At 41.7% G+C, this 20,755-nt stretch overlaps 1 protein-coding gene across 10 annotated transcripts in view; it reads left to right on the forward strand.

The window, feature by feature from the left end:
• The window catches only part of gphnb (gephyrin b), a 98,513-nt gene that overhangs the window by 22,472 nt on the left and 55,286 nt on the right, over positions 1-20,755 (forward strand). For all 10 annotated transcript variants that reach the window (XM_079351471.1, XM_079351470.1, XM_079351474.1 and 7 more), the window contains exons 2-4: positions 9,188-9,266; positions 19,481-19,538; positions 19,711-19,803. In XM_079351471.1, coding sequence (XP_079207597.1) covers positions 9,188-9,266; positions 19,481-19,538; positions 19,711-19,803 — 230 coding nt within the window. The remainder of the gene's footprint in view (positions 1-9,187; positions 9,267-19,480; positions 19,539-19,710; positions 19,804-20,755) is intronic.

A 20,755-nucleotide genomic window follows, 5' to 3' on the forward strand; every position in this document is an offset into this window, starting at 1 on the left:
TAAAATTGTAAATGGCTCTGCACCAGCATACCTGACTGGTCTCTTAGATTTGTATGTGCCTGCTCGGTCACTTCGCTCACAGGGGACTGGCCTCTTAGCTGTCCCTAAGGTTCGCAAAAAGACTATTGGTGAGCGGTCCTTTTCATTCCGCGCTCCCACTCTCTGGAACACTCTCCCTGCGGACATCAGACTTTCTTGTTCCATTGATGTGTTCAAAGCAAAGTTGAAGACCCACCTTTTCACTGCTGTTTATGCCTGATGTTTTTAATGATGTGTTATGTCTGTGTGTTGAGCTTTTAAGCTGTGTAAAGCACTTTGTCTAAAAGCGCTCTATAAATAAAATTATTATTATTATTATTATCTTTGGAAAATGTGGATTTTCTTTTAGGAGAGCATGTGGAGAAAAATTGCAAAATCTCAAATTGCAATTCTATTTGAGATTGTTCACCCTTGTGTGTTTTAATCTCTATATGACAGTAAAGGGGGAGGAGGATGGCACTATGTTGAACTCTTTCGGTGCTGCATGGTTGCTCCCATCATCTCCCTCATCTTCCCTTCCCGTGTTCTCTTTTCTCCCTCCCTTTTCTCTCACCTCCCCTCCCCCCTGCACGTGTTATATTTATCCCCTCCTCTTTTGTTTTATTCTCCCCTACCAGTCATTCCCCCTTTTACCTATTCCCTTTCCTCTCTACTTCTCTTTATCTACACTCCCTTCTCTCTGAGTATTCCCAAACGTAGCTTCCCCCGTCTCTGTTCCCCCTCCTCTCATCCAGTGTGAATTGCTCTCTAAATCCTGTCAAGGTTAGGCTCCAGCTCACCCTCCTCTTAACTCAACATGTCCATCCTCTCCTCCTCCTATTCTGGGAGAAAGGCCGAGGTACAGTGAGGGGAGCTTACCTTTTCCTGCATGGGACACAGCTGTGAAGAAGAGTGCGGTCTTCCACAGTCTGTCAGCCTTTTCCGTGCACATCTGGTGTGTGTGTGTGTGTGTGTGTGTGTGTGTGTGTGAGAGAGAGATTGAGAGAGAGGTGCTGGGCCATGTTGTGCTGTTATTTTGTCCTTGGCTTAGCATGGGCTCCAAATTTTGGCCTGGCTACGCTGGAGCAGGTTTGGATTTGAGATGCGAATCGGCCCACTCTTGTGCCCACATGGATGAGCTGGACTCCTTTGGCGTTGTACGCTGTGGTTATTAAGCCGTTAGAGTAATTATTAGCTGCAGTATTAGTGCTGGCCCAGTCCTTTTGGTTTTTCTTGTTGTTGTTTTTTTCACTTTTTCTCTTCGTAGTGTTCCAATGGCAGGCTTGGCAGTAGCAGGTGGAGTGTCGCACTCCTTGCATTATGTAACTCTACCCCAATTTAGATCTGACTTCAAATAAATGAAAATCAAGCTGTTGGTTGGCTCCTTTCCCCATGGATATAAATAGCATTTTCAAATCTTATCTAGAAACAGTGTTGTAGGGGGGGGGCTTTGAAATGCAGCCCGACGATTAGGATCCCATTGTTCCGCTCCACACCCCCTCCATTCTCCAGGCTGCTTACAGTAAGCCAAGAGATCTGTGTGTGTGTGTGTGTGTGTGTGTGTGTGTGTGTGTGTGTGTGTGTGTGTGTGTGTGTGTGTGTGTGTGTGTGTGTCCCTGCACATGTGTTCGCATTCATCTGTATCACAGTGTGATTGAGATAGCAGCTAATGGTAAGATAGCAGCAGAACGTGCCTGGTGTCGTGGGTTTGGGAGTTTGTGAGTAATTGGTGTGTTTGTGCGTGTTGCTGCTGGGTGTGTCTTTGATGATGGATGCTGCTGCTTACCCCACTGCTCCTCTCAGAATTAACAAGGTTGCTAAAATACAGTGGGCTTATATTAGATTAGGTTATCTGCTGTTATTGCTGTTGCTATATTTTACCCAGCGCTGTGAAGCCTTTATTAATTTGGAAATTTACCCTGCCATGGAATGAAGGTGCTGACATGTATGCACCGCTGCTCCTCTGCTCCTCTTCTTCTGACTAGAGGGGTTAGTTGTAGTACTTAAAGCCCCCCCGAGCAAGATGTCTACCCCACCCAATTACAATCAGGAGGCGGGTCCACACCTCTCTTCATCATTAAAGCCATTTAATCCAAGGCCGGGGGGCCTGAGTGTTTCTATTTGTCACAGAACAAGCCAGTAAGAAAGAAGACAGGAGGTGATATCACTTCTGTGGAGGCTTATTGGTTTGCATAGGTGTTGTCCCTCCCACCAGCAGATGTCGGCCCAATCCAGTGTTTGACCTCCATAGTAGCTTCTCCAGGGCTGGAGGGGCCGTTGGCACTGCTGTTAGCTGATAAAGAACAAGAAACAAAACGCCAAGTGGGCTGATTAGACGAAGGCAGTTCTCTGGATTAGCTCATTTCTCGGCACACATGTAGATGTATTCATACATTTTTTGGCAAATAAAATCAAGCATTTTTGTAAGGTTGATTCTAAAATTAACTGGAAATGCATGTCAAAAAATGTGAAGGCAAATTTGTTATGATTTTGACTTCATGTGAAACACAGTTAAAAAGAGAGACTTTCTGTCTTTCTTTCAAGAGCAGCAGTGATAATGATAGACGAGCGATGTCATAATTGGACCGGGAGCAACTTTCGGCTCAAGCAACTCTGGACACTTTGTCTGCGCTGTGATTTGTGGAGCAAGATGTGTAAAACTGCTGATCCATGGCGAGCTGTCGAAGGATGTATGTGTGTTTGTTCATGCACCTGAAGTGTGTCTGTGTGTTGTGGGAAATGTGTTCATAATTATAAAAATGCATAGAGTGAGAGTGTGTGTGTATGTGTGTGTGTGTGTGTGTGTGTGGGTGTGCTGGTGGACCTGCTATAAGTGAGAACCCCATTAGTGTGAGATCCCGAGGAGATAATGAGTGCTGACTGCTTTATGTCCTGGAAATGATGGAGTAGAACATAGTAGCAGTTTATGAATCCTCTCTGCCAGACTGACAGCACGTAGCCTGCTAGCTGGCTAAGCTGCTATATTACAGACCGACAGCAGCTAGCCTGTTGGCTAATATAGGGGAACTGTATATCACCTTCAGAAAAGCACAGCTCACCTGCATGCTGACGTTGTCTTTATCAAAGACAGACCACAAATTTTCCCTTTGCTGTTGGCCCAAGCAATCAGCTCCTGACCCCCCCAATTTCAAGACATTTCGACTGAGAAGTGAAAAAATTGGTTTGCCTTTATCCATACAATAACAGTTCTTAGAAGACAAGTCTATTGCACATTTTAACCACAGGGCAATTCAAAGTGCTTCACACAAGACATCAAAAAGCACCATGACAGAAAAAAGAAAAGAAACATAACACGTTTAAAAATCAATGAAAACATTTATATCAGAAAATATGTTCAAGTAAAAATAATTCAAATAAAATTAATTGAAGGAAAACTATAAAAATAATTCAAAGTTACAGTGCGGAGCGAAAGATTTGTTTCATTAAAGGCAGCAAACAGGTGTGTCCTTAACCTGGATTTAAAGGAGCTGAGTGTTTAAGCAGATCTGTTTTCTAGGAGTCTTCTCCACGCTTGGTTCTGGGCAGACAGCAGACCTGTACCAGACGACCTGAGCAGTCTGGATGGTTAGTAGTTAATCAGGAAGTCAGCCATGTATGCTGTCCCTAAAACATTAAGTGCTTTGTAAACCAGCAGCAGGATTTTAAAATCTATTCTCTGACACACTGGCAGCCAGTGTAAAGACCTCCAAACTGGACTGATGTGATTCACTTTCTTTGAAGATCTGAACATGAGTGCTTTAGTTGTCTCTTAACTTAGATTGGCAGAGTTTTACAAAGCTTTATTTTTTTTTGTGCACATAGCTTGATTTCCTGTCTTTACAAAATGTCAATTGTTCCTGCATAAATGTAGAAAACAGAGTGTAAAAAGTCACTTGTTTGTTGGAAATTGTGACACAGCATTTTAACTGACGCACTTAAGGATATGCAGGAAGCTACAAAGCGAAGCTCTCTGTAAGAGTCACTCACTGTATGTGGATAGACTCAAGACACCTCTTTCCATCAACTGTTAACTTTTACTAGCTCACTGGCTTATCATCCACCTGGTCTGTTTTGATTCTTAATGAATAAGGAAACTCAAAAAAGAGTCTGGTCCAGTCTTTTGTATTGAGAATAAATATTTTGGTTTGGCAGGATCCAGAAGTTTTTTAAGTTAGTTTCACTTCAAAACGAGCTGAGTATGGATTTAAAAAAACACCAGCGGCTGATTCAAAAACTTTACAACTCTCACACTACTATTCATTAAACATTAAAGTCTAATGACTTTATGAAAAGAACACAATGTAAAAGATTGCAGAAGATGAACAAAGAATTAATAGTGAAACATGGTCTGTTGATAGTTTAAAAAAAAAAAAAGAAAGGGTATTTTTAGATACAGTTCAGAAAAATTGTTCCCTGTTGTGGAAATTTGCCTCGGCTCAAAAACATTATTGCCAATCCACAAATATGAGGGTATCAATTGGTAAACCTCTTCATGTGGGGGTGAATGACTAACACATCAACCCGAGGAAACATACATCACATAAAACATTTTGATCTGCAAGACAAAAACACACAAATAACATTATTTGAGCTTTGACATAGAACGTAGGCTGATCTTCTCTCTTGACAGCACTTGTTATTTGGTTGTATTGTGTCGACATAGTTGTAGGATTTACACAGTATTATTTACAGAATTCATTTCTCTCTCATTCTTCTTTTTTCCCATTGAAGCAATAAATCCAGCACTGTTTTTTTCCCATACTTTTTCATTCGTTATCGACATGTATTCCTCCCTGATCAGTTCTGGCCTCTGTGGTCTCTTGATGACTTCCCCTGTGTCCTGATCTCTCCTGCTCTGCTTTGGTTAAGCTATTAACCCTGTATGAACATGTGTGTGTGTGTGAGTGAGTGTTTGTGTTGCATACGCCTCAATCCCTTGCGATAGTAGAGTTGCACTGTGTAATGCAGCTGAAGCTCAGGACTCCTGCTTTCCTCCCACCACTGTAGCCTGTGGACATTTGGACTTCTGCAGCGGCACATACACACTTACAGGTGGAGGCAAATTTCAGATGAAAGGAGTTCATACTAACCTATAGATACCAGTAAAAAAGATCATCAATGATACTACATTTCAAGTACAAAATGTCATGTTGGGGGGGGACCTGAAAGGTCAATATAGTTTAAATAAGTATTTCAACTTGATTATGAGAGAGAGAGTAATTAAACAAAAAGGTCTCAGTATGTAATACAAAAAATGGTATTTGTAAGCTCACTGCTTTATTCGTTTTTCTTCGTCTTTTTTAAACTATCTACAATGATAACATTTGTGTTGCTGTTTTTTTTATCAAATAACAAACATTACAACACGTTCTTCCTGTTTGAAACAGCATTTTGAACCATGATCCCCATATTCCACAATAAGTTAACAACCAAATCATATTTTTTCCTTGTCAGCGTATTTCTACAAAAAATAACTGATGGAGAAATGCAAAATGGACCAATAAAAAGAGACTCAAATTGAAATTCACAGTATGTAAATTCTGCCACCTGCGGACTCTCAATCAAAACAGCAAAAAGATGATGTAGAGGTGGGGAATCATGGGAGTGATTCTCTCTGCTACTCCAAACTCAACCTCCGAATGGACGAAACCGTCCTGAGGAAGAGAATATGTTTACAGATGAGCTAATGAATCCAAGTATAATTTACATGACATTTTTATCACAGCAGCATTTAAGTAGTTCCTGCTTCCATATGTAGTAGTTTTTGGCGTAACATCCAGGGTATCCACGGCAAGGATAAGCATGACATGTCTGTCATCGCGGCGGCTGCTCAAAGACACGACATGTTACAATGTTTTACTTAATAATTACATTTCAATCAGGAGACACAAGTGATATTAAGAATGAATTTATTACAGTGAAAAAGTGATTGACAGGATGAGATGGAACGTTTTGGCGCTTGGACTCTATGGGGTGGAAGATGCGATTTAGTGATGAAGTCCTGCTCGTCATTAGGATAGATCCCCCCATGGAGTCCAGACCCTGGTGGTGGAGGACTGATGATTTGATGAGACCGAGTTGGAGAAGAATTGATGGGAGTCGACTCTGCTTCTGAAGATGGCGGTGATGGAGAGGTGGAGGGACGCACAAAGCCAGCTTGAAAGAACTAGGGAAGAAAAAGGATCATATTTAAAAGGAGAGCTGAACGATGATAGGCTGAAAATGAAGGAGGAACGCTGCGCCATTGGTTAGATGAGGTCCGGTGACAAAACAGCTGATTAACCCACGGACGGCCCAAACTGACAGCTCGAGAATGACAGCGGAAATGAGATATAAAGGTGACTGAGAAACCTGATTGTGGATCACTTAAGTCTTCCTTACTGAACTTTCGCTAAGCTTCATTTGACATACTTTACTAATTCTAAGAGGGAAAAAAATAATGTTACACTCAGTTATTGAGAGATGCTGCACACAACAGTTGTAATACACATGGAGAGATGCCAGAGTGAGGGCCAGCATATAAAGGAGCGCCTGAAGAGTTGGGGGTTCGGTGCCCTGGCACTATCAGAGCAACTATATTGGTTAAGTCCAATTTAATTAATTTTGTTATTTTAGTGACATAATTCTACATACTGTCTCTTTAAATGCTTGATGTGATAATGCTTTAACCAGATTTTTCCTTAAATGCTTTGCCACAGAGTAGCAGGATGACATATTGTAAGTGACCAACTGTCTGTCTGGCCTTTTCCGTCTGTCTGCTAGTTGTTGTCTAGCCATGTAGAAGCATTGACCTTTAGCTTGCTGTGTACTGTTGGGAGTAGTGCCCTGTGGGGTTGGACAGGGTCACTGCATTACGTCTTCACTTTAGCCATGACCTCAGATTCAAGGGTTGTGAGGAGAGTTAGGTCGAAGTCTGCTGAGATGATAAAATCTCTGGTTTCTCCGACATTGCAGGTTTTAGGATGATGATGCAGTGCACAGTGGATTCACCTGGAGGAAGGTGCATGGGCGGCGCTTGAAAAGTGGGAGGGAGAAAATGATCACTTGCGCACCTCCGCCCCTCCCACCCCCTCTTACTCTTCTTCCTCCATCATTCCTCCCTCCTTCTCTCCCCCTGTCTTCTGCTCTTGCACAGGATCACATTAATATTCCTTTGAAGCCTGTTTCAACTGCAGCCAGAAATTCCTCTCTTCCTCTCTCACCCTCTATTTCTCTCCCCCCTTTTTCTCCCTCTTTCTTTTCCTCATTCTTTACCCAGCCATTGTTTTTGCGGAAAGGGATCACTTTCACTTCTAACCGGTACAGCATGCAGGGAGGGGCCCTCTTATTACCTTCAGTCAGGAGTTCCCCCTAGTTGCACACATGCACGCACACCCACACACACGTGCACACACGCACACATACATAGAGGAATGGTGGGTACCGATGCCTTTGACAGAGCGTGTTGATTGGTTCAGAATGGTTGCTGCCTCTTGTAGGAGAGTGGAGTGGCTATTTTTAGATCAAGGGGTAGCTGGGAGAGAAAGACTGAGAAGGGCTGTGTGTGTGTGTGTGTGTGCGTGCATGCATGTGTGTGTAAGGAATACTGCAGACTTGAAGGAAGTTCCCCATTGCACAAACACACACACACACACACACACACACACACACACACACACGCACTTATGCAGCAGTGCCCCTCTAAAGCCAAGGTGGTGTGTATTCCATGTGCCTGTTCCCCTTTTTTCTCTCCTCCCTCAACCTTTTTCTCTCGCTGTATCTTGTCTCTCCCCCCCCCCCCCCTCCCACCCCCCTCTCTCCCTCCCGCAGTCTTTCTGTCTCTCTTGTTTCTCCCCCTCTCTTTCTCTCTCTCTCTCTTTTCTAAGCTGTGCAAATGTCAGCACTCTCCCATTTATTTGCCAGAGCCCAGAGCAGCGTCCTGCACCCTCTGTTTACCTCAGTCTCCACACTGCTGCCCCGTCGGCACTACTTTTCTCCTCCCACTCTCTTTCTCTCTACCAGTTTATATCTTTTTCAAACCCCCCCCCCCCCCACACACAACCCCAATCTTTGTCTCCATCCTTTCCCCATCCTTTTAAGCTCTTTCCATCACATCCCCTCCCCTTTGACACCCTACTTCACTTTTTTACACCATTCTTGCTTCACCCAGTCCCCCCCCCCCTCCTTTATGGATCATGGCACTTCATTGGAGTAACATGATGACATTTTCAGTCTTGTCTACAACGAACACATCAAGTTTTTGAGATTAAATCCACTGCACCAACACTATCAACACCACCCTCGGGTGTTTCCTTTTACTTCTATTTTAAGATGCAAGCTTGTCCGTTCAAGTTTTGCCCGGTCGGATCAAAAAGACACCTTGTCCCTCTCCTCGTCCTCCATGCCTTTCTCTTTCTGTCACTTTTTATATATCTCTTTTCATTTTCCTCCCCATGTCTTTGTCTTCCTCACTCGCTCGCTTCATCCGTCACTCCATCTGTCTGTGATCACAGCGATGATTCATGTGGCTTGCACCTGCTCTGCAGTCGAGGGGCCGCCCTGGTTTACTGAGGAAGGAGAGGGTGGGGATGACGAAGGTGTGGCTTTGAATGTCAGTTTTTGCTTTATTTTTGCTCTGTGATTGTTTATGGCTTTACTTATTGATTCTGAAATTTGGTGGCCCTGCCTGGTTGAGCATCCTATTCCCCTTTAGGGTAGTGTTAGGGTTTGTGTTAACCTAACCCTCGAAGAGTCAAAGGAAGATCTATGTGAGTCCCACAAAAAGGATGTTTTATTGTCAAGTCACAGGCGTACATTTTTGAACCAAAGAAGGAATCCAAACATGTTTCCAAAGCAGACATTTTCAGAGATGTATTTGGATTGGAGCCACTTGGATTTGTGTTTTCTGTAGTTGTAGCCATCTGTTGAAAAAAAAGATTTTTTTTTTGTCTTTATCAGAATACCATTTTAGCCCATTCATGAAGTTTCCAGGAAATCAGAATAGACGTTTCAGGATTTTTTTGTATCATGTTTTTCACAGGTCTTACCTTTTTATCTTTTCCTGTCAATAACGTACCTTTATGAAAGAGATCAACTTACCGTTGTGTCACTAAAGCAATATCAGTTTCTTCATTTTGCTGCTGCTTGTTGATTTGTGTCCTAAAGAACTTTCCTCTCTCCGTCTCTGCAGTGAGTGACAGCTGTTTTCGTAACCTCGCAGAGGACCGCAGTGGCGTCAACCTCAAAGATCTTGTCCATGATCCCTCCCTGTGAGTATTCGCCTTTTTTTAATGACAAATCAAGCCACAAGAAAACATCAGACACCACCTCCATGTTAACGACCACTTACTCCAAAGTCCTTTAACAAGCCTTGAAGCTTCAACACAGAACAAAGCGTGTGCGTGTGTGTGTGTGTGTGTGTGCGTGCGCGCGCGTGTGTGTGTGTGTGTGCGTGCGTGCGTGCTGTCTTTTTCTTGTTGTTCAAGATTGTAACTAAGAAACTAAAAATAATTCTTCACAACAACATGCCGGGGAGCTCAGTGTCGTCCTATGGAGAGAAATTCCCAGCATGCATGGCAACAACAAAAGAGCTGCAGAACTCGTCTGTTTAAGGATTTCTCATTGTAGCTGCAAGAAGTCATTATTTGTTCAAAGAAGCTAAAGGAGGTGAAATCAGCGGTTGTTTCCACAACAGGGATGACGTTTTTTTTTTTTTTGTTTTTGCAGATTTAAAAGGTGCATGGATTTAGGATTTATCAATGGCCGATTGATAAATGTCTGATAAAGATGGTGGTCATGCATCATTGTGTTGTTGTTTTTCCTAACTCAGCTCTTAAATACAAACAAGAAAAATTGAATATCTAGAGGAAGACAACTTATTTTATTATTATTTTTCAAATAGGGACTGGTCACAATAACAATGATTATAAACATGTTAATGTGCCAGATTATAGCAAAAGTCTCATTTCCGTCTGTCAGCCACCAGCAAGGTGATGGTGAACATGTATAACATGTATATGTACAACATATATAACATGTATATGAACATGTATAATACAATCTGACAGTAAACACGTAGCCAACAAAAAACTGCAAATAGTGTAAAGTGATGTAGTAAATTGCACATTTGCCTGCTTGCACATATTTCACCTTTTACAGATGTGTATCCACATAATATTGCACAGGGTTGGTCTGGGAAGGTTTTCGTCACAAATGTAGAACAGGGCTGCAAGATTTTGCTTCTATTTAACCTTAAGACAGTCAGACAGATGGTCTTGTACTGGTATAATATAGTTGGTGTCTTATCACTAAAACTCTCCACAACCTGGTGACACTGTCCATTAACTCTGACTGTGTCTTAGCTCCTATAGTATCATTGACGTAAACAGAGTTCACCGACTTTTATCTCAAAAACATCTGCCTGTCAAACGTGATCCAAGATGTTATACTGAGCCAAATCTTAACTCAGCAGTAGGGCTGAGCTATATGACCTCAAATCAATATCACGATTAATGAACGATTGATTTTGATTTAGTTTTTTTGCCCTCATAGTTCACTGACACAAAACTATTAAAGCAAAGCAAATGAAAGCGTGCATATCTGATTCAATATTTTGTGGAAATAAATAACACTTTTTCCTCAGTGGTCAGACTTTAATTTCTTTTGGTTTGTTGACGTCTTCCCTAAAGACAAAATGTAACAATAACTGGTTTTCAGCTGCGAGGTGAGGCTTAGCTTCATCCATTCAATTTGCTCCAAACATTGTATGCTGGTTAGAGAAGCATTTTAGTTTAGCATATTCTTTAACTTGGCTTTGGTCCCTGTCTTCCCAGCTATAAAGTTGCCAAAAAGTTGGAAGCTATGATCATCAAAAATTCATTTATGTTCGAGCATTAAGCGTTGCCCTAAATTGACTTGGTCCAAAACATAAAACCAGCCCCAGTACAACACTGTTCACACACTTTTGGACACTAACTGAATATGTCTACAACAGCAGTTCACAGGAGAAGCGAGGTTATTTTTCATGTCAGGTTCGATCTCACCAAGATGTACAAGTGGAGCTCAAGCGACGTTAGGTCTAATCAATATCAGGGCACATATCACACGTTGCATTTTAAAACGCTGCCTCAGCCTGTGACTTGAAACACTGCACGCTGAGACTCCAACATGCAGCCTCAGATACGCTCCTCTACACATCAGAAACATTCTCCATACAGACATTGATCTGCTGGTGCTGCCCTGCTCCTCTGTCACAATATCACACCAGTCAATATCAGTGGAGTGTAACCAGTCCCTCCGCCGTGGGACACTTGGCCTGATCCATGCTTGTCATGTCCTTTACAATGTGTTTATTTTGAAGATGATGTGTATTGTGTGTGTCGGCTCTGTGTGACACAGAGAGCAAGCATGAGGAGGCCTGTGCCAAGTCGTGTGCACCAGAGCGCCAAAGAGTGATTAGGGATCCATCACACGCCTGTTTGTACAGAATGCACACTGAGGGAAACTTGGAATTGTTTTGTTCTATATCGGTCCATCCATTCTTGAACATGCTTTCATCCATTTTACAAGTGCTAAGAGAATAATAAAGGGAGACTTTTCTCAATAAAAATACAGAAGGCAGCGATTGAGAATTAGCGAATTAGCTTGCTTTTACATTACATGTCACAATCGCCCATTTACAGTACACCCTCTTCATATGTTGGCACTAATGTGTCCAGTACTATTACATTCACATGCATTGAAACGCTAGGAGAAATTTGGGGATCAGTGTCTTGCCCAAGGACACTTCAACATGGCACTGTGGGAGCTGGTTATAGGACCCTTGACCATCTGGTGGAGAGACGATGTCAGCCCCTTCACTTGTTAGTTCGTTCCAGCTCATTCATTTTTAGAGGACCGGCCTCAACTTGTAAAAGTTTTTCGATAAAAAAGAATTATGCTTATCAAGGTTAAACTCGAATATTCATCGAACATATTTCAATCTCTAAAAGCAGATTTACACAATTTAAAGGAGTTTTGAAATGAATACTAATATCTGTTTATGACCGACAGACCAACAGAGAGAAGATTGATTATTTCTTTATTTTATTAACAGTCTATGATTAACAGCGGTCAACGTCTTCACTGGTCTCTCGATTCAATTCATATACGATTGGCCTCAATTCATACCGAAGTGTTTAACAATTCAATATGAACACCCTTTTTATAATTTAGAAATTTCTTTAGATAACATAAATGTCCTTGCATTGTAAAACATTATTTTTTAATATATCAAATCTGTCAAGCATTGATCATTTTCTGTCCATGCATCAATGCGGAACCGTCTTCATCGCGTTAAATCGTACAAATCTTCCCCCCCCAAAAAGTTATGTTTTGGACTCCCTTTCTGCCTTTTTCAGATTAGAATAAAAAACTGAAGAGACGCAAAAGAAAGTTGGGAGAAGAGAGTTGATGATGGAGGTTTGTTTCAAGCCCAGCAAGGACTATAGCCTTATACATACTAGGCTATCAGCACACCCATAAATGATCCTTTTCAACACCTCTAGTAATTATCACCAGTTTTCCACTGGAAGTAATCAGTCATATTGGACATCACCATATTTCACATTAAATGGGTTGTTCCACCTTAATAATGACAATAGCCAACTCATTCGCTTCTAAACTGATAGATACCCTTTGGGTTGATAGTCCTCAGATCTCCTGTGTGTTGCCTGATTTGAATACAGAGTTTGATGCTCTGTGGTCCCCTCACTCTACTAAAGAGGCTCTTTGGATTGAGTTGTTGTGTTCCAGTTAACTGAGAGGGTTGATCTCAGATTAAGCAGGCGCTGTTTAACATGTATATTGGACGTTCAAACAGGCAGTAACTGTTAGCTTCGCTGTCTGCTCTGCAGTGTTATGGTGTTGGTAGCTGGTGCAGATGGGCTTTGGCTCACCTCCTTTGGCCTGAGATCCTCCTTGCCATGTTAATCCATGCCAAACTACAAGTCAGCAGCTCCATCAGGTCGACCAGCCGGAACGCTGTGCCCTCAATGTGCCACTACTGCTGTGACAGAGACAGAGAGGAACGAGAAGAGAGGGAGGGAGTAGGGGGCCGCAGCAGGACACAGAACATAAACTATAATCACAGACGCACAAACACACCCACACATTGGCACATGCAATCCATCAGTGTGCCCAGTTTGGCATTCAGGAGCTTCCAGAGGTGTGTCAGGTGGAGAGAAAAATGATATGTGGCTAAAAGAGAGGAAGCATAGCAGAGGGGTGGGGTTCAAAAAAACGATACCCAGACTCAAGGACACACAGATGATACAGACGTGGACATGAGTGTGTACATGCATGTGTCTTTTTTTTTTTTTTTTTTTTTGCGTTTTCTGTGTGAGTGAGTGAGTGAGTGCCTCTATTTGGTTTCGTATATTTTGGTCACACAGTGTTGTCTGTGGGTCTTTGTGTTGCTGTGTTGGAGGCTGAGTGAGCCTCCCTCCCGGGTTGTTGAGCCAGCTCTGTGTCTCTGCCCTCAAGCGACTTGTGTTGTAACATCCTTTGTCAATTTTAGAAATTGTCATGGCTAAGAATAGCCAGGAGTCAATCCGATGGGTTTCAGAAGGCCCAATTTCACAGTAAGGGGACAAGGACACACATACATACTGTATAAGTTTTCCACGCGATTCCACCAAGCATCATAATAGTTGAACCAGGTTTGGCTTTGGATCAACTCTTTAAGTTATGCTAAGCTAAACACTGAATGATAACCTAAATTATTACAACAAGATTTGTTGAGATTCTTCTTCTTCTTCTTCTTCTTCTTCTTCTTCTTCTTCTTCTTCTTCTTCTTCTTCTTCTTCTTCTTCTTCTTCTTCTTCTTCTTCTTCTTCTTCTTCTTCTTCTTCTTCTTCTTCTTCTTCTTCTTCTTCTTCTTCTTCTTCTCCAAAACTCTGCAGCCCCTCTCTGAGTTTTTGCATCATTTAGCTTATTGTTTTGGTCACAGATCCCCAAATCATTCACACCACTGTCTCTGATGTTTTGTCCTGAAAACGCAGTCAAAAAAGTGTTTCAATCCCACATAGCACTACATTCCCATGGCCAAACGATAGACTGACAAAGTTAGCAGCCAGCTTGTGAACATGACAAAGCATGTTAATAATTAACAGCCAATTGATTCCCTGAGGACTTGGTTTAGCCACAGAACAGAGCAAGGAAGGAATAACACACTGGAATTACATCCAATTAACAAAAAATGAAGCAGTATTGACCAAATATGTATCAGATGTCTTTGCTGTATGCAGTAAAAAAAATCTTCATGGTGAGCAAATAAAAGCCACTTGCAGTTATCTGAAAACCGTTTTCCCTCCTCTCTACAAACAGATCTCAGTGCAGCTTACAAGCTATTCTAAATCAGAAATTTCAACTGGAGTGAAAATAGAAATAGAGACATCTGAAAAAAGAGACATCTTTTTTTTTTGTTGCAAAAATCCAACAGGTTGTCTATGCAAGTTAAGACAAGCATCTCCTCATTTACCATGTGACTCGTGAGATAGTAAAGTCTGGGGTTCTACCTGCTGATCTCAGCAGAGATGTTTTAATTGACAATAATAGAAGTACAACTCTGAACTGAAATGAACTTTATTTACATGCATGAAAACGGTGTATATTGAACCTGCATGACATTTATACAGTAAATAAAAAGAACGCTGGTTTGCTTGAGTAGTCTGCAAAATATGTTTTACCGTGTGTGTGTGTGTTTGTATGTTCCTCGGCCTGTGTTGCGTGTTGTTTCATGAGTGGAATCATGAGAGTGGAACCCCCTACTGAGCACTCAGAGCTCTCATCACAGTCGGGGTTTGAAGAAGTGGTCTCCTCCTACTCCTCCTCTTCCTCCATCATCCCTCCATTCTTGCTTCTATCAGTTAACATGTTGAGAGGTGACCCTTTGAGAGCTTTGCTACATATGGACCAAACCAACAACTCAGCTGTAATGGGCTCGACTCCATGTTACAACTGGGAGTGTGGAGATGGCAGGGGCTCTCCTTCTCTCTCCTCTCTTGATGAAGTGTGTGTGTATGTGTGTGTAGGTGTGTGTGTGTGTAGGTGTGTGTGTGTGTGTGTGTGTGTGTGTGTTGGAAAGCAGGAGGAAGAAAGAAAGAGAGAGTGAGATTGAGTGCCCTGTACAAAGAGCTTGTATTATTAATGAAATCACCCCGGCAGATGGGTCTTATCTTGGAAGTGTCCCACAACCGCTAAGATTTGCAGCTGGCTCACACGCACACACATAAACACACACACACACACACACACACACACACACACACACACTCTTTCCCTCTCTCTTGTTAAGCGTGCCCCTGACAGTCCATCCCTCCCTTTTTGTCGCCTTTTTCACGCCATGCCTTTCTCTCTCCTCCCTACTTTCTCTCTTTATCCTCTTCTCTGCACTCCTCTTTTATTCATAGAAAGATTTGGCACAGGCATTCAGGCTTTCAGGCCAAAACTACTGCCATCCTCTCTCACCACTCCCCCCCCCCCAACACACACACACACACACACCCATCTAACTCACTCCCCTCCCCTCCTATTGCTTCCTTCGCCCACATCAGGATTTGTCCACACCTCAAGCGAAAAAGCCTTTATTCCAAGCTGACTACGTCCAGCCTGCAGTTTGAAGAAGAGCTTTATATGTCGTAGCCCCCTGCAGTAGAAAGAGACATAGATGGGTGTTTGAGATTAAAATGTGGCAAGCCCTTTCCCCTCTAATAGGCTCCCCTTAATTCAGGGCACATCCTCCCAAATACAGCAGAGCACTCTTATCTGCAAGAAATCCAGTCATACTGAAACGCATAACTCTGCATTCATTCATGTGTATATAAAACACATACATGTGCTGCATAGGCATATACTGCCATGTACATGCACAAATACATTCAGCAGTTTGAATGTACACAGTTCTAGTACATACTGTGCATGCATGCAGTTCATATACATGTATGCATTTACGCTTCTATAATCATTCTGTGCGTGTTGCTACACGAACATGTGCTTTGACTAAATTGCTGTTTTGTGTCCCTTCGTTCTTTTCGGGTGCTGTGTGTTAACATAAGAAAGTTACTGTTTAGGAGGCGGGACTTCTGTTTCTTTTTTAAGAGCTTGGTGATTCCTACTTATTAGAGTTCTTATTGTAAATGAACAATGACGTGTTGATTTCACATTGATGCCATTACAGAACTTTCCAAGCTGCAATCACTGGTCACATCATCGGACTGAATTACATGTTGAACAGGTTACTTTAATGACGATTCACATTTCTGTTACTCTACTTGTTCAGCGTATGTGTTTTGTTATGGAAAATTTAACTTCAAGTGTACTGTGTGATTTTACTTTGCGCTGTACAAATGTCTCATAGAATCTGTCATATAAAATGTGTCAGAAATGTCTTACAATACTGCATGCACAGTATATAAGGATGTTTTGTCTTCCACCTCCTTCTTCACCCTGGACGGATGGGGGAATAGTCACATAGGCTCTTTTCTCACACTAGGGGATCGATTCCACAACAGTTTATACCTTATTTTTTCACAATATATGTTTTTTGATTAATACACTTAACTTGCATTGAAGCTCTAACTATGTATTGGTTGAGCATAGTGCGATACTATTTACTGTATCTGCTATGTTGTTCTTTATTTATCCCTTCTACAATTGGTACAAATATCTGTCTCAAAAATTCAAAATGTTGGGCGACGATAGCCACAGATTTACATGTATAGTCAAACCTATCATCAACCAGTAGAGTGTAAACAACACTTCTGAAGCTATTATCGGTCTGTTTATTAGAAAACTGTTGAAACAGTTAGATAGGGTTGCTGAGTAAGGCGGGGTAATTAATTGAAACCGACATTAAGAACCTCCAACCAACATAATCTTGCCCATGTCGATTACTTTCAGAGCAGAGTCACGTCCAATCTGCGGCATCAAAGCAATAGCTATCATTTGGACACATGTTGTCTTTAGGGAAGACGTCAACAAACCAAAAGAAATTAAAGTCTGACCACTGCGTGTTATTTATTTCCACAAAATATTGAATCAGATATGCACGCTTTCATTTGCTTTGCTTTAATAGTTTTGTGTCAGTGAACTATGAGGGCAAAAAAACTAAATCAAAATCAATCGTTCATTAATCGTGATATTTGATTTGAGGTCATATCGCTCAGCCCTACTGCTGAGTTAACTTTTGCATGTTTGTAAGGTGCAATTTCTGATTCTGTTGAAACACATAGCATCATACTGGCAGATGATTTTGTTACGTTTGTTGTTCCAGCCTTGTTTAAATGAGAGTACGCTGTAAGTCCAAAGCACTTCTCTATTCTGTATATGAACATATGTGAATGTATACATAATGCACAACACACAATGTTACATACAGTCCATACTTTTTATTATTTACACACATACTGCACTTGTAAAGATGCATCCATATTTAAATATACATGTGCACACATAGGACACACACATGCAGTTAAGTGTAGTGGTTACAGTGACAAATTTGAATGTGAAACACACATCTGAGAGATGCATCAATGTATATGTACATTTGTTGTGTGTCTAGTCAACAAATAGGTTACTCACCAACACAACAGATGCATATTTATGCATACAAATATTTGTACAAGTTTACTGTCATATTCATGTATATGCTGGGAACGTTGTATCAGTGGGTGCTCATTTATGCCTGAAACATACATGTTAATTGATGACGTGAACGCGCACACATATGAGTATTCAAATGACATGATAACTTACAGCTTTTAATGAACACGCAGGCAGCTAAATGCGGGCTGCACCCACGCACTGAAAAATGTCCAGTCAACAGCATATTTCTGCTTTCACACTGAAATGGCATCCCCAACAGTTACCAGAAACAAAACAAAAAAACCTCACTGGCACACAAAACAAACTCTCACACACTCTGTGACGATGAACAACACAGCAACTGGAGGCTTCAGGCAGGAGGGGTTGCCTTGGAAACGATGGGAAGGAACCCTAGTTATTTGTGTTGAGCATATTTTCATTTGGGCTGAAACAGAGAGGCATAAAAACCCCAGGAGAAGGGGAGAGGTGATTTGTCCTGACAGCTCCTTCACTCTCCCGAGGTGTAACACACACACACACACACACACACACACACACACACACGGGTACATGAACGGACCAATGCACATGCATGAACACAATCACACGAACACACATACACACAGACAAATACAGATATGCCAAAATCATCCCCACCTCGCTCTTTCCTAAACACATCAAGGGGAGAAAAATCACTCGTGGAATCAGAGGACTGACAGCAGGAGCGTGTGTTTAAGTTTGCGCTGAAGTCGCCATGCATGTGCTGTGTTTCATGCAAAAGTTCTTCTTTGAATGAAGCTTTCTCTCCATCTTTGTGTCAGACGCACATGGATTCCCCCTGAGATTCATGCATGCACGCTGCAGTATTTTTATTTTTTTTTTCTTCTCTTTTAGCATTGATATTTCAAGGGTGCAAAATGTTCTCTTTCTACTCTTCTAAAGAGCAAAGAAAAAAATCTGAAGCTTTAAATATTCCCAGAGTTCATGGGTGTTTGTCTGAGCGAGGGTATCATGGCGTTTAAGTGGCTGTCGCGGAGGGGGAACATGATGCAGTATTCGCCCAAAAATAGCGCATCTTTAAAAAAAGAAAAGGGTTACATAAGGGGTGTCTAGTGCAGAGCCTTCACCTTGAGCCTGGGGTGGTTCTTTTTTGGCACGCCATACCCTGTCTGGCCACAGGAGGTCACTATGGATCACAGTTTTCACATTAGCAGCAGCAGTAGCAGCTCTGTCCTTGTCAGAGCTCCCTCTTCAGTGGGCCGTCCTGTGGTAAATCTGTTCAGGAGGGGACATTCAAGGGCATTCTCTCTCTCCTCGTCCTTTGCCGTTTAATCTTAATTCCGCTCTCTCTTTCCGCTATCACTCAATTATCTTCATTTCTTCTCTTTCGCAGCCCCTATTCTTAAATCATCGAGACAGTAATCTGTTCCTTTATCTCTTTGTCAGAGTGTTCATAGACGCTGTACTTGTTTAAATGACAGATTACTTTTTGCCGTCAGACACAGAAGACCGTTATTTAGTTTTACAAACGCCTTATTTACAAGCTTAAGAGTGCAACTGGGACATTTTTAGACGGTTATTCTCTGCTTTATTACCCTTAGAAAGAGACTGAAAGGCTGCTGATCCGCTTTGAAATTTAACCTGTAAATGGGAGAACTGTAAATCTAAAAAAAAGTGTCCCTCTGAAACACTGACTTCTTTTCTGCTTTGTAGTTTCTTAGCTGACCTTTTTGACCTCTGTGTAGAAGGTGTCTAAAGACATAAGAGGATTTTCTGGCAGTGATCAATAGAGCATCTTGTCTTGTATCTAACACGTTAATAACTCTGTGTGTGTAATCTAATGACTGTCTTCCTCTCTCAGGTTGGGGGGGATGATCTCGGCCTACAAGATAGTGCCGGACGAGATAGATGAAATTAAGGTGTGTAATCTATCAACCTGCCCTGTTATCAGCTGTATCTTTCTGTGAGGATTTTTGTGATAATAATTAAGTGTGTGTGTGTGTGTGTGTGTGTGTGTGTGTGTGTGTGTGTGTGTGTGTGTGTGTGTGTGTGTGTGTGTGTGTGTGTGTGTGTGTGTGTGTGAACAAACAGGAGACTCTGGTGGATTGGTGCGATGAAAAGGAACTTAACCTCATCCTAACCACAGGAGGCACAGGCTTTGCACCGAGAGATGTCACGCCAGAGGTGGGTTTAAATGTGTTAATGAAGACCTTTCTCCATAAACAACAAAATGATTACTGTACATGTTTCTTTCCTTCAATTGAAAACACTGGATTTGGACATAATGGCAGCTTGCACTGTTTGTTCTACTTTATGACAAGCCCGTTGCTCTCCTCTGAGTTTGATACACATTCCAGTACTCACTTTATGAAAAATACTTTATGTATGATTGCATTACTGTGTCAGGAAAGTAGTAAGCGATATCTCAAGTCTACAATGTTGCAGTAAACGTGCAAACTTTACAGCAAGGCTTGACATTTGTACTAAAGAAAAGCCAGACACCTAACAAAATATGCAACATATCTGCAGTAAAATATGAAACACATCTTTTTATAAGGTCAAATGCAGGAAGTGATGTCACACCTCTGTGATAGAAAACTGCAAAGGCTCTGCTAAGGTCGAAGCCTCCTGTTGCTTTCTGTGCAGCTCGGTCTGTTTCTTATGATAACACACTTGTGTGATTGTGTGTCTGTGTGTGTGGGGGGGCGTGTGTGTGTGTGTGTGTGTTGCAGCAGTGATTAAGACACAGTGTAATTAGCCCCAAGATCACATGGGAAATAAAGAGGCAGAAGTTAGATCCTTATTGAATCTTTTTTTAAACAAATATGGGATCATGTAGCATGCGCCGCAGAGATAATGGGTGGCAGGTGGCAGCATGTGATGAGTGTTTGGACCTGTTTTTATGAGATAAACTGAAGGAGACCCTCAGTACCCAATACTTTCTTTCTACAGCATTCTTTGAACATTTCTTTGTGGACTTTTTCATATTAAAAGTGGAATCAAATCATGGATTGAACTATTTTACATGAAAAAATCTGAAATGTTACAATTAATATGCCACCATTGTGCTTTTTTATTTGTTTCTAATGTGCCTGTTCAGAACAAGGGGAAACTCAAAGTTACAATAAAATGAATC

Source organism: Symphodus melops (assembly GCF_947650265.1).
Source record: "Symphodus melops genome assembly, chromosome: 1".
In the NCBI taxonomy this organism is placed as follows: Eukaryota; Metazoa; Chordata; class Actinopteri; order Labriformes; family Labridae; genus Symphodus; species Symphodus melops.